This window comes from Sorex fumeus, unplaced genomic scaffold, assembly GCF_029834395.1.
Source record: "Sorex fumeus unplaced genomic scaffold, SorFum_2.1 ptg000063l, whole genome shotgun sequence".
NCBI lineage: Eukaryota > Metazoa > Chordata > Mammalia > Eulipotyphla > Soricidae > Sorex > Sorex fumeus.
The window spans coordinates 12,759,382-12,772,835 of record NW_026606120.1 but is presented as its reverse complement, the minus strand read 5'-3'; the positions used below and the strand labels follow the sequence as shown (position 1 = coordinate 12,772,835).

At 41.1% G+C, this 13,454-nt stretch overlaps 1 protein-coding gene across 1 annotated transcript in view; it reads right to left on the bottom strand.

Annotated features, from left to right (window-relative positions):
- Positions 1–13,454, bottom strand: part of CEP192 (centrosomal protein 192) — a 108,296-nt gene that overhangs the window by 38,507 nt on the left and 56,335 nt on the right. Inside the window, exons 24-31 of the mRNA XM_056126924.1 lie at positions 11,068–11,207; positions 10,883–10,975; positions 10,246–10,364; positions 9,250–9,426; positions 7,277–7,367; positions 6,931–7,107; positions 848–1,108; positions 303–418 (exon numbers count right to left, since the gene is read on the bottom strand). Of these exons, the coding sequence (XP_055982899.1) occupies positions 303–418; positions 848–1,108; positions 6,931–7,107; positions 7,277–7,367; positions 9,250–9,426; positions 10,246–10,364; positions 10,883–10,975; positions 11,068–11,207 (1,174 nt within the window). The remainder of the gene's footprint in view (positions 1–302; positions 419–847; positions 1,109–6,930; positions 7,108–7,276; positions 7,368–9,249; positions 9,427–10,245; positions 10,365–10,882; positions 10,976–11,067; positions 11,208–13,454) is intronic.

The following is a 13,454-nucleotide window of genomic DNA, read 5'->3' as shown; positions in this document are numbered from 1 at the left end:
ACACACAGTGGCTCAAGAGCACCGAACGCAGGCGGTGAAACAGTGCCGTCCAGTGAGCCCGTGAACATACAACCTTCGGCGTGATAAGATTTTACAACAGTGCAAGAAAATACAGAAAATGAATTTCCTACAGGTATTTCATTCTCATATTATGTAGCTCACATTATGTAGCCACACCAATTTCACCATGATAAAAGATTATTCATTTACTGACTCATAAGTAGTGAAATATAATTTATAAACTCCAAATTCCAATTTATTTAGCCTTCATTTTTACTGAATTATCATCTTAGGGACCTTACCTTCGAAACCGCTGCCTTAAAATTTCATCTCCACTAAAGAAGTATATTGTTGACATTTCTGTTGTAGTTTGATAATTACATTCTCGGTCTGATGGGTTATATATTATAGTGACATCCTGATGTCAAGAGAAAAACGAAATCAAGAGTGAATATTAAATACTCTCCTAAATAGTCCACATAGACATAAATGCACATGTGCAACATAAGATTAGGCATTTCTATTATTTTCAATTAATAGTGTAGCTTTTAGTCACAAAAAACACATACAAATCATTAACTTAAAAATGAATCCATTTCTATTTTTTTCCTTTTTTATCATTGGACTAGACAGAGCTTGCTGGTGTACCATGCTAGTGTGGCAAGGCATGAGCACCAGCCCTTTGAGTTCTCTAGCCCCAAGTTCCTGTTTCCAATCTAAATGAGTTCATATCTAATAATAAATGTCTAGAATAACAATATATAATGTTATATTAAAGTCTAATTAAGGTTCTTAACAAATAATCTAAAAACAAGTTATTTACTAAATAAGAGACTTTCATACTTACTTCCTGTGTTCTTTCCTTGAGCACAAATTTATTGGGAAGAATACTTAACACTTGAGGATCCAGCAAAAGTTTTTTCTGAGAATCCTTAAAACCTACTACTTTAACAAAAGCTGCCCGAGAACCAGTGTTACGAACAGAAAAAACAACTCTGCATTCTTGGCCAGGTATTAGATCTTTCACTGTTACCATGTAGCTGTCCGATAATTTTTTAACATTTTCCAAAATAAGATTACTTGTTCCTCCGTAGCCAGACAAAGGTATCTAAAAGCACAGCATATATACATTCAAAATTACTTTTATGTAAACAGAAACATAATTGTAGTCTGAGAAGAAAACACAGATTTAATACAATTCAAGTCACTAATCTTTATGTACTCTTGCTCAGAGTTAGCCCACACCTCCTGTCCAGCAACAGATTTAAGAGAAAATACAAATCAGAGAATTGTGAACTCATGTTCTTTCCAGTACAGAATCATTAATTAGAGGATGAAGGAAAAATTTTAAAGATTAGTTCAGACATGGTTGCTTAAGAAGTGTTCGGGTGAAGCATGCTGATGCATTTGAAATGCATACAAAACTGATGAATGTTTTCGAGGTGTGATTTAAAAGTAAAACTATAATCTAGACTATGTGACTTCACCATGTAATTCCATTAAATTTTCAGTAATTCTTAACTTTCAACATGAAGTATTGGGGCATGAGGGTGAGTGGGGATGGGTGGAGTGCGGTGGTGGAATAGATCCTGGTAGTGTTTGGCCTAGTATAGACAGCAGGCAGCATGCAAAAGGGACCACACAGATGCCAATAACTCTAACCAGTCTGACTCTGGAAGCAAAGGTGCAGACTGAGCCAGGCTTGGAGGTGCCAAACGTCACTGTTCAGTGGCCAGATTGCTTTCAAGAGTCTATTAGAAGAGTGCTATCAGAAACCAGGATCCACAGAATAAACTGCAAACGAAATCTAGGAAATCAGGGCACTCCTAGATAAAAACAATTTTCATACCCTTTAAAATGCATCCCTTGGAGGGAGCCCAAAACTAAATACATTCTTTCAAATATTATTTCATGCCTAATCACATAGGTCCCAAAGAATCCTTTCACAAACTAGAAGACATCAATGACGTATTTAAGTTTATTATGTGCTTAATCCAAATACCTTGAAAATTAAATGCTGGTTCCTCATAAATGTGTTGGCTTGCCTTTTGATACAAATTAATAAAGGGCATCAAATATAAAGCACCCACAAATGCTCTAATGCTCACTCATTAAAAGTGAGCTCTGCTAAATTTCAAGTGACATAAGTATTATCTACTTATCTACTTTGCTTAAGTCTAATAATCATATATAACTAATAAGCAGATTTCAGAAAAAGAATGAAGAGATCTAATTAATACTAATATATCCAAAATTTCAAGAAAAATTTCAGGAAAAACCAATACTTCCTATGGACCTTGGCATTAAGGACATTTCGTGTGGTTCTCTTGGGGGGTCATCTTCAGTAGCCACAATCCCAGTCTCTACTCACTACAGACCAGTCACACCCCCTTTCCTGCCCACAATTCTGAAAATCAAAAATGCCTCACAAAGTTTCCAAAGCTCTCTGCCTCTGGTGAGAACTACCAGCTACTGCCTAAACAAATCACAGTGGAATTATAGTCAGATGCCTGGATACAAATATGCCTGCACCAATTCCTGGCACTGAAGGCATGTGACCAGGGTAGGCATTTCTCTAGGCCTCAGTATCTAGGTGTATAAAATGGAGAGAAGGACATGAGTTCCAGAGTTGTTTCCAAAATGGACACAATTATCCACAGTGAATGAGTACATTGCTGAAACAGCATGCAATAAATATGTTTTGATTGCAGGCCTATCATCCTTTATAGTATATGAATTACAAAGCACTTCATTGGTTCTTCAGACTAAAACAAGAAGATGAACTGGCAAGCAGCAGCAGCATTTCAGATCAGAGGCTGACATGACAAATGCAGGGTGAGTATGAAGACATCTCATCCCTGGAGAACAGTGTACTGGTACTGACCCAATAAGCTAATTTCACAGACATATCATTATTAAATCAAGCCTTTTTGTGAGATGAAAGTCATACACAATTGTTGACTTGGGTCCTCAGTCAACCTATCTGAGAAAAGACAGGGAACCACCTACCACATTACAACTTCCACTAAAGTACTGATCTCTCTCATTAGGATATCAGTTTTGGCATGGCTCAAAACTGTGACTTAATTAGGACTTCTCCAGAAACAAAAATAGCCTCAAAATCTTGGCTGGCAGACCTAGATGCAAATTTCATGATTCCATCTTTTCGAACAGCAGCATAGATTTCCATTGTGTAGATGCACCAAAGTTTTTTAAACCAGTCATCTGTTCTTGGGTACTCGGGTTTTTTCCAGATTCTGGCTATTGTAAACAGTGCTGCCACAGAGGTGGGGTGGGGTGAAGGGGACGGGCAGGGGTGCTGAAAGGGATGCTGGGACCATTGGTGGTGGAAAATGGACACTGGTGGAGGGATGGGTACTAGACCATTGTATGACTGAAACACAAGCATGGAAGTTTGTAAGTCTGTAAATGTACCTCACGGTGATTCACTAATAAGGTAAAGGTAAAGGCCCTCCCGTTGATCGTCGATTTGCTCGAGCGGGCCCAGTAACGTCTCCATTGGAGACTTTGTTGTTACTGTGTTTGACATATCGAATACTCTCGGTAGCTTGCCAGGCTCTCCGAGAGGGGCGGAGGAATCGAACTCAGGTCGGCCATGTTGGCCACTTGTAAGGCAAACGCCCGACCCGCTGTGCTATCGCTCCAAATTAAAAAAAAATTCTTGACTGGTAAACCTTAAATTCATCAAAACATACTCCTGAGGGTCTGAAAAAAATGTTGTTTTTGAGCCATACCTGGTGGTGCTCAGGGCTCCCTCCTGGTGGGGCTTAGGGGACCACATCGGATGTCCATATAGGATGAACCCTGGTTGGCCACAGGCAAATCAAGTGTTTTACCCACTATACTATTAGTTCTGGTCCCAAAGTTTAGCTTTTATGTAGCAGGTTTCATTTCTATCTCACTTTACCTGACAGCACCCTTCTCAATGAATTTTCACGATAGCACAGTGGGTAGGGTATTTGCCTTGCACATGGCCGACCTGGGTTTGATTCCTCCGTCCCTCTCGGAGAGCCTGGCAAGCAACCGAGAGTATCCCGCCCGCACAGCAGTGCCTGGCGAGCAAGCTCCCTGTATAATACTCGATATGCCAAAAACAGTAACAACAAGTTTCACAATAGAGATGTTACTGGTGCCCACTTGACCAAAACGATGAACAACGGGAGGACAGTGCTACCGTGCATATTTTACCATGCTCTGAATACATCCATAAAAATGACTTAAACGTCTTTAAAAAAAATAAAACAGGTTAGGTAGGGAAGAAGCAAAACATAGAAACACTCATTTTGTGTCCTGCAAAGAGTGTCCAATAAAAAAATCCCCAGAACTGAAAGAATGTAATTTACTCAGAAGAGACAAGCTAATGAAACTCCCAGACAGATTCATCGCTGGGCTTAGAACACTGGGGTTTTCTCAGGATGGGGGGTAGGCCAAGTACCCGCTTTCCTAAGTCCCAGCAGCCCCTCCCACACCCCACATCCTCTGGTATATAAAAAACCTAGCCTCACTGCTTCATATCCCATTTTTGATGAGATGCCACGCTGCCAAATCATCCCAGTTCTACAGCTGCTCTAGCACATAGTCACATATGCACAAACCTCCAAATTTCACAACAGGGACAGTCATGTAGGAGTGTAGGAAGTTATATGGGAAAGCTGCGTAGAAGACCACGAAGCTCAATAAGCAAAACCAGTGACACAGAAGGTTCAATTAGTAACAAATATCTCAGTAAATCCTCAATGATTTTAATAACAACATTGTGAGATCTAAAAATTTTCACAAATTTTCTTTTAGTATTTTTTGATCTCTTCGATTCCACTGTTCTTCCTTCATTAACATACACCTCAGAGACCGGGGCCCTACGAAAGCAGGATGAGAACACTATTCCGGTCTCCCAAAGAGGAATCGAAAGAGCTATGCTTGGAGTAAATTGCTTCATTCAAATGAGAGAAAGAATCCGGAGTTCCGACCTCCATCGACAATCAAGAATCAGGGACGCTGTCTCATTTGCCAAGGCGTCAAAAATCAGATGGGCTGGACACCAAATGAGATTTGGAGTCAACTGCTGGACTAGGGCCATTATCGACTGGATTCCATGGGATGTCAAAAGACCGTGTGGCCACCCACCTACAAGATGGTCAGACTTCTTTATCAAGACACTGAATGATCAGTTTGAGGCTCTTCATGTTCCTAGAATAAGCAGACACCATTGGGCTACACTAGCACGCGACAGGGACAAATGGAGTCGTTACTGGTGCCCACTTGAGCAAATCGATGAGTAACGGGATGTCAAGTGATCAAGTGATTTTTTGATGATTCCATTTTGCTGTAACAAGCAATATAAAATTAATTGTTTTTTCCCAATAAGGGAAAAGGCTTGACAGGTGGATGGGAAACTAGAGATACTGGTGGAGGGAAGGTCACCATGGTGGTGGGATTGGTGCTGGAACACTGAATGTCTCAAACAACAGTATTATGATCTATTTTGTAAACCGCAGTGTTTAAATAAAGTTAAAAAAATTTTTTTCAAAAGAATGCAGCTCAGAATAACAGCATCTTAGTCCCACCCCTGTCCCATTTGCCAGCCTCCTGCCTGAGGTTTCTCCAGCCCAGCTGATTAAGAGACCTTAAGGGCGTGAAGAGAGCCCTTCTTTCACTGTCCCCTAATCAAATACTGAACCTGAGACTTCTGTTTCTTCAGCCTCACAATGAAGACACCAATCTTACATGGAAGGCCTCAATCCAGGGCTATCCCTCATTGTCTCAGGGGCTGAGTCAAATACTCAGAGCACTCTCACAGGAGTGAGCTACAAAGATTCACCGGAGTATAGTGAGGAAGTGGCACAAGAGCCCACCAAACTGAAGAAAACCAATCATCCTGAAGGTGCTCCCAGCACCAACCAGCTCCAGGAACACTCAGATAGATTTTAGGGACACCAGGATGCAGCTCAAAGAAATGATGATACTTGTCATTTGTCACTTGTCATCCCGTTGATATCTGATTTGCTTGAGCGGGCGCCAGTCGTCCATTCGTCCCTGTTGAGTCCCAGTGTAGCCCAATGGCATCTGCTCGCTCCAGGAACACCGAAGAGTCTCAATCCTTTTGTTTAGGTTTTGACGAAAAAGTCTGACCATCTCGTAGGTGGGCAGCCATATGTCCTTTTGACATCCTGTGGAATCCAGTAGGTAACAGTTCTAGTCCAGTGGTCATCTCTAAATTGCATTTTGTGTTTGGCCCATCTGATTTTCGACAACTTGGCAAACGAGACAGTGTCCCTGATTCTTGATCATCGACGGAGGTCGGAACACCAGATTCCTTCTCTCACTTGAGTGAAGTGTGATACTCCAAGCATAGCTCTTTCGATTCCTCTTTGGGATATCTGAATAGCGTTCTCGTCCTGTTTTCGTAGGGCCCAAATCTCTGAGGAGTATGTTAGTGCAGGAAGAACTAACATTCAATGATATTCGTGTTCATATTCATATCGATATTCATATTCTATATGAATAAATGAACATTCATTCGATGATACAGATACAAAAAAAATGTTCTCAGAAATGAGAAAACTAAGACCAAATGTGATAAAACTAAAGGGTATGGCAAGTGAAGTTAAAACAAAAACAATGAGTAAAATGGGTACATTTCAAAATTCTCTAACTAAAATGAATCTTAAAAAGCATTAGAAGAGACTTGTTACCCACAGGAATGCAATGATGCCTGCTTTTATAAGATGACACTTCTATAAAATATATAGTGATTTCCTAACTAGCTTGTAATCTAGATAATCACATGTTTTGACTGACAAAAGAAGTAGTGTGTATATAATTTGCCACTATTAAATCAATAGTTATGATATATCATTAACTCTATGGGAGGTAAAAAAAAGGAAAAAGAAAGCAGTAAAATTATCTTACTGTAAACTTAATGCCTGGTTGAGATCGAATCCCAAGATTCTTAATTTCCAGTTTAGCCAGCATACAGGATAATCGAGTAGGTGTAAATAACACAGAAATATTAATGTCTTCCTTTGGACGAATTCTGATCTCACAGTTACTGGTCAATCGCTCTTCAGAACCAAAAGTGTGTTGGAGCTACAATATAAAAATAATTACTGAATAAACCAGAGCAGGAACACACACACACACACACACACACACACACACACACACACACACACACCCTGACCATTAACACAAGCTCTTCAAAGACGAGTAAGATAAAAACGGTTTGCAAATATAAGTATTCTAGAGACCTACAAACCTGGAAGCAGTCTTGATCTTGTCCTCTAATCACCAATCGTAAATGCTGGGTCTCAGAGGCAGAATTATTTCTTAAAGTCAGTTTCTGAAGCCTAGAAACAATGATGTATTTTATATGGGGGTTCCCTCCATAAACATTACCACACATATAACAAGTAAAGCCAGTCAAACCCAGCTGTAATGTCCAGAGAAAGACTGATTGCATGTGCTTTCTAGGGAGCTTAGATATGACTCTTCCCACTCCTGGCAGGCTTAAGACTTGGGCCTAAGCAACAGTACAGGGTAAGGTGCTTGCCTTACATGTAGCCAACCCAAGGCCAATGCCTGGCACCCCATTTGGTCTCCAAGTCCCTCCAGGAGTAATCTGACAGACTTCATGTTCGTTCCCTGCATACATCTGCTAGACAAGAAGGATGTCCAAGAGCCTCCAGAGGGAAATGGAGGCAAGAAATGAAAAGAGGTAGCCTGGAGGTCCCTCACTTACAGACTGTGCTAGGCCCCTGTCCAATCTAAAAGTCTAAAAAGAATGCCCACTGCCAAGTTTAAAAGCATGACAGCATACTCGACAATGCCCCTAATTATTACCTTCATGAATACAATTTTTAATTTAAAAACAAAGTAAGTTTAGCACTAGTTTGTCTTAGATGAGCTATGAGCTTTCAGTCTGGCATGGCCTCAGTGGAGCAGGTCAATCTTAAGAATAGTTGTATTAGTCATTTATTATAAGCAGAAACACAAGGTGGGGAATTCTATCAGGAATAATTTAGGGATGATGTGAAGTTCTTTTCCTCTACCACCCAGTAGATCATGCTTTTCTTTCCTTAACACCTCTCCTGAGTCTACTGGGAATGGCCATGCTTGCTCTGCAATGAGAGTGTGCCCTGATCTCTGAGACAGCATCATGAGGAAGCCCCGGGTCCATGCCCTGATCTGAGTATAAGGAAGTGTACAGGCTACAAGAGACCCTCCAGGGGCTACTGTTATGGTGACTCTGCCTCACTTTCCATATGAGGCATTTCCTACTACAGCCCTTTAAACCCTACTCAGAGCTAATAAAAAGGTAAAGGTCCTCCCGTTGTTCGTCGATTTGCTCGAGCGGACCCAGTAATGTCTCCATTGGAGACTTTGTTGTTACTGTGTTTGGCATACCGAATACGTCACGGGGAGCTTGCCAGGCTCTGCCATGCAGGCGAGATACTCTCGGTAGCTTGCCGGGCTCTCCGAGAGGGGCGGAGGAATCGAACTCGGGTCGGCCATGTTGGCTGCGTGCAAGGCAAACGCCCTACCGCTGTGCTATCGCTCTCGCCCTACCATTTATACAGAAGACTATATAAATGGTTAAGCAGATGGATAAAATCTAAAAAAGTAGGATGGGGACTTGGAGAGATAAATTCCAAAGGTTAGAGGGTGAGTTTAGCACTCTTCATACTGGAATATATAAGGCACCTTAAACCCTTACTACTTTCTGTGCAGAAAATACAGTCTCTATCAGAACTCTTATACTAATACTCTTCGCATTCACCAACTAACTAGTAAACTCCTAAAAAGAATACATTATTTCTTCCTCCTATATACTAGAAAAGAAATGCAAATATTATTAATTACCAAATTTTTGTAATTAGCATCGAATTCATCAGAAACTTTAAAAAAAAATTCACAACTTTTTCTCTTTTTATTTGGGGGCAAAGCACGAACACCCAACTGTGCTCAGGGCTTCCTCCTGGTTCTCTGCTCAGGGATCACTCCTGGCAGTTCTCCAGGGACCATTTGAGATATCGGGGATCAAACGCAGGTAGGGCACTTGCAAGGCAAGTACTCACTGTACTATCGCTCAGACCCTCCATTGCTTTTTAAACAGAGGTGAAAATTGTCATTAAAAACTTAAAGGTTAGGATAGAAATTATGTTGTGGTTATAATGAACATAATGGAGGTAACAGTGACATGTTCCTGTGCAGAGTTAGGGATATACTCACTGTGTTATACCAAGAGGGACACCTCCCCAAGTCAGAAACTGCTTGTTGGATAAAATGGATGGAACAACTGAACAGCCCGGTTCTGATGTCGGAGGGTTGGTTCCCAAAGACACTACTTCCCCTTTCAAGGCTACTTCATACTGAGGTCCAAAGGGTTGCACAAATATCTTTAGGACCCTAACAGAGAAAACAATGTAAACTGAAACCCCAGAATGCAAGTCTTCAGGCAATTATTTCTCAATATGCATTATTTATCCGAGACATGAAACTAGGTATGGAGGTTATGATGCTGTTCCCTGCTCAGAGCTTCTAGTCAAGAGGAGAAGACAGGGGAGGAAAGGGCAGGTCAGAAAGCCAGCTCCATGGCAGAAAAAGGAGTTCATGGGCTACAGGAAGACCAGTAAGCAGTGCTGATGGGAAACGTGAGGAGCACTAAGGAAAGCATCTCAGTGAAGGAATAGAGCCAGTCAAGTTGCAGGAGGGCTTCAGAGGTATAAGTATCGGCATGTGTGCAGGACAATGCTTCTCTGATGGTCACAAAGCATGAGTATACAAAGGCATTCCCTAACCTTCCATAACCACTGAGTCAGGAGAGTGAACTTCTCAGGTGTAGGACCCAAACTCAACTAGTCATGACAGGGGTGCTCTGACCAATGGAGGATTGACTTGTGATTTACCACAGGCCTGAAGCAAGAAGGAAAAGGAGAAGGATCTTAAATGAACACCTACTTAACCAGTGGTGTCATTGGAAAGGAAACACTCAGAAAATTAAAGTCGTCATTATTACTTGTGTCAGAAATTATTTGCAAACAAGGATTTCTAAACTTCTTAATAGGTGGTTTAAGGTATTTTTATAAGAAAAAAGCAAAACTGAGGCTAAACTAAAGAGGTTAAACAGCTATCCCCTTTATTAGATGAGTCTAAGTAAAGGATTTACTGTGATTTCAAGGGCATCTAACAGAGTGACTTGATAGATGAGTGAAAACATGTTATTACCTTTCCTCACAGGGTTTGGGGTCCTTAGGAGTAAACGAAACTAGAACATCATATTCTTCTCCAGGTTTAAGGAAGAGCTTCTCTGGATCCACTGAAAAGTCACTTCCTTGATCTGAGATCTAAATATTTATATAATTTTAACTGTATGATGACTTATACAATATAGTTTTTACTCATTTGCTTTCTTATGTGCTTTTCCTATTTACTGATAGCTTTCTGCCACCCTCCTCCCCCCTTACCATTCCTCCCACCTGTCAACAAATGCTCTACCTTGTCTTGCTCTCTTGTTGGGCACTGTTCCTCCTTCCTCTTCCATATCAAACTTACATCCACCTCATCCCAAAGTGCCATCTTCGTTACCTTCTCTTCCATCCTCAGATTAATGTCTACCTGTGTGGTTCACTCTCGTCCATGTCCACCCAACATCACACATACAAATCTTTCAGGAACCAAAGTAGAATTTAGTTCTGTTTGCTAGCTGTCAAAGTTACCACTTCTCACCATTTTATCCTAACACAGCAACCAGCTCTGAAAGCACTTAACCAGATGCTTTCTCAGCTCCCTACAATACTTTCACACAGTAGGTGAGCAGATACCAAGAAAAGGCTTGGTACAGCACCCTGACACAAATCCTTACCTTGATATCTAAGGAAACACCAATATTTCCAGCATTTTTCAAAGGTAAGTGCTGTTTTGTTGAAGAAGTCACACTGGCAAACAAATGCATAGTCTGGAGGATAGAGTAAACCGGGTCTTTAGAACAGTGTCAGGATTAGAATGAAATCAACCAGAATACAATATAATGGCAAAGAGTTGAGGTACCTGTAGGTCTTTTGGAGCATGTATCCTAGCTATTCCGGTTCTTGCTCGAAGAGCAACACTTTTAATGACTGGTGTTGGGTTTGGGCTATCAACTTCTATATCAACACTTGCCAGGAATTCCTCGGCTGAGTCCAGAACCTCTACAGAAATGCATTCTTTTAGTACAAATACAAGTTATTTAATTCTAAATTTCCTTAGTGTCCTAATACTATGACCAAGAAATCACAAGAAAATTTTAGAAAGATTTTCTAACGTATTTACTTGGGCTGGGGGCCACACCCACAGTCCTCAGGGGCTTTTATCACACTGAGCTCAGTAGTGTTCTCTGGCTACACTGGGGATTCAAACTGGGACTGCCATATGCAAGGCAAACGCCTTATCCCCGACACTCTCTCTGGCCATCAAGATGATTTTTTTTTATTCACAGAACAGCTACATGCAAAAAAAAATGAGCTCAAACCTCTATCTAAGACCATGCACAAAAGTCAGATCAAAATGGATTAAAGACCTCAACATCGGAACAGAATTCAGAAGGCACATGGAAGAAAGGGTAGGCAAAACCCCTCCACAATATTGATAGCTAAAGCTATCTTCAAAGATGAAATGCACTGACCAAGCAAGTGGAAGCAAAGATAAACAAATGGGACAACTTTAAACCAAGAAGCTTCTACAACTCAAAAGAAATAGTGAGGCCAGATAATCTTGTCATCAGCCACCATCCAGATCACACGGCTACTTCTCCCGGGAGGGAGCATAACATGAGGCCCCTATAGTCATGTCACCAAACTCTGCGTCAGGCTGTTCCACTCTGGGCGCCCCAGAGGAGGACGGGTGAGAGCTCTACCTGCCCCAAGGGACCCAGCTCCAGCAGCCAAAAACCTCCACAACCCAGCCACTACCATACTCAAGGCCGCTCCCCACACGCTCAGGCAGAGCCTCACATATAAATGAACATATTCTTAGACAGCGTAATACATCATAAGACACTCTCTACCCATTCTCCCATAATTACCACAGCATATGGTGGGGTTCAGATAATGGGCAACAAATCATAGAGGAAAATATATATGTGTGTGTATATATATATGTATGTATGTATGCATATATACATATTTTCAGATAGATATACCAAAGCTCACATCACCCAAACTTTAACAACGTGTTATTGATATCCTGTAGAATGTCTTAATGGCTCCTGCCAAAGTAGAACAATCTTCACACTGTTTCCTATATGAACACTTTTTTGTAAGCATGGTCAGCAGTTCTTCATAACAGACAATACGAAATATATTATTTCGGTTGTGTTTTGGGAGAGATTGGGGCTTGGGATGGAAACATCCCGAATTTGGTGGTGGGAAGGTGTAATGGTGGTGGGATTGGTGTTTGTTTGAATATTAAATGTAATCAAATATTGTGAACTAACTTATAAAATTAAAAAAATTAAAAAAAAAACTAGTGACCAGAATACAAAAATAGCCTACGGAATGGGAAAAGGTATTCAACCAACACCCTTCTGCTAAGGGGTTAATATCATAGATATACAAGGTAATGGTTGAATTCTACAAGAAAAAATCATCCAACCCCATCAGAAAATGGGGCAATGAAATGAACAGAAACTTTCTCAGAGATGAAATTAGAATGGCCAAAAGGCACATGAAAAAATGCTCTTCATCACTATCATCAGGGAGATGCAAATCAAAACAACAATGAGATATCATCTCATACCACAGTGACTGACACACATCCAAAAGAACAAGAGTATTCAGTGCTGGCGCGGATGTGGGGAAAAAAGGGATTCTCTTTCATTGTTGGTGGGAATGCCGACTGGTTCAGCCTTTCTGGCAAACAATATGGACATTCCTCAAAAATTAGAAACTGAGTTCTTATTTGACCCAGCAATACCACTTCTGGGAATAAGCCCTAGGGACTCCCCCCCCCCCAAAAAAAAAAACAGCAGAAACACTATCTACAATCCTATGTTCATTACAGCACTATTCACCATAGCTAGTACTGGAAACAACCTGAGTGCTCAACAACAGACAAAGGGATAAAGAAAATATGGCACATCTACGTAGTGGAATACTATGCAACTGTTAGGAAAAATGAAGTAATGAAATTTGACTATAAATGGATGAGTATAGGAGAGTATCATGTTGAGTGAGTCAAGAGAGCGACAGATATAGAATGACTGCATTTACTTATAAGGTAAAGGTAAAGGCCCTCCCGTTGATCGTCGATTTGCTCGAGCGGGCCCAGTAACGTCTCCATTGGAGACTTTGTTGTTACTGTGTCTGGCATATCCAATACTCTCGGTAGCTTGCCGGGCTCTCCGAGAGGGGCGGAGGAATCGAACTCGGGTCGGCCATGTTGGCCGCTTGTAAGGCGAA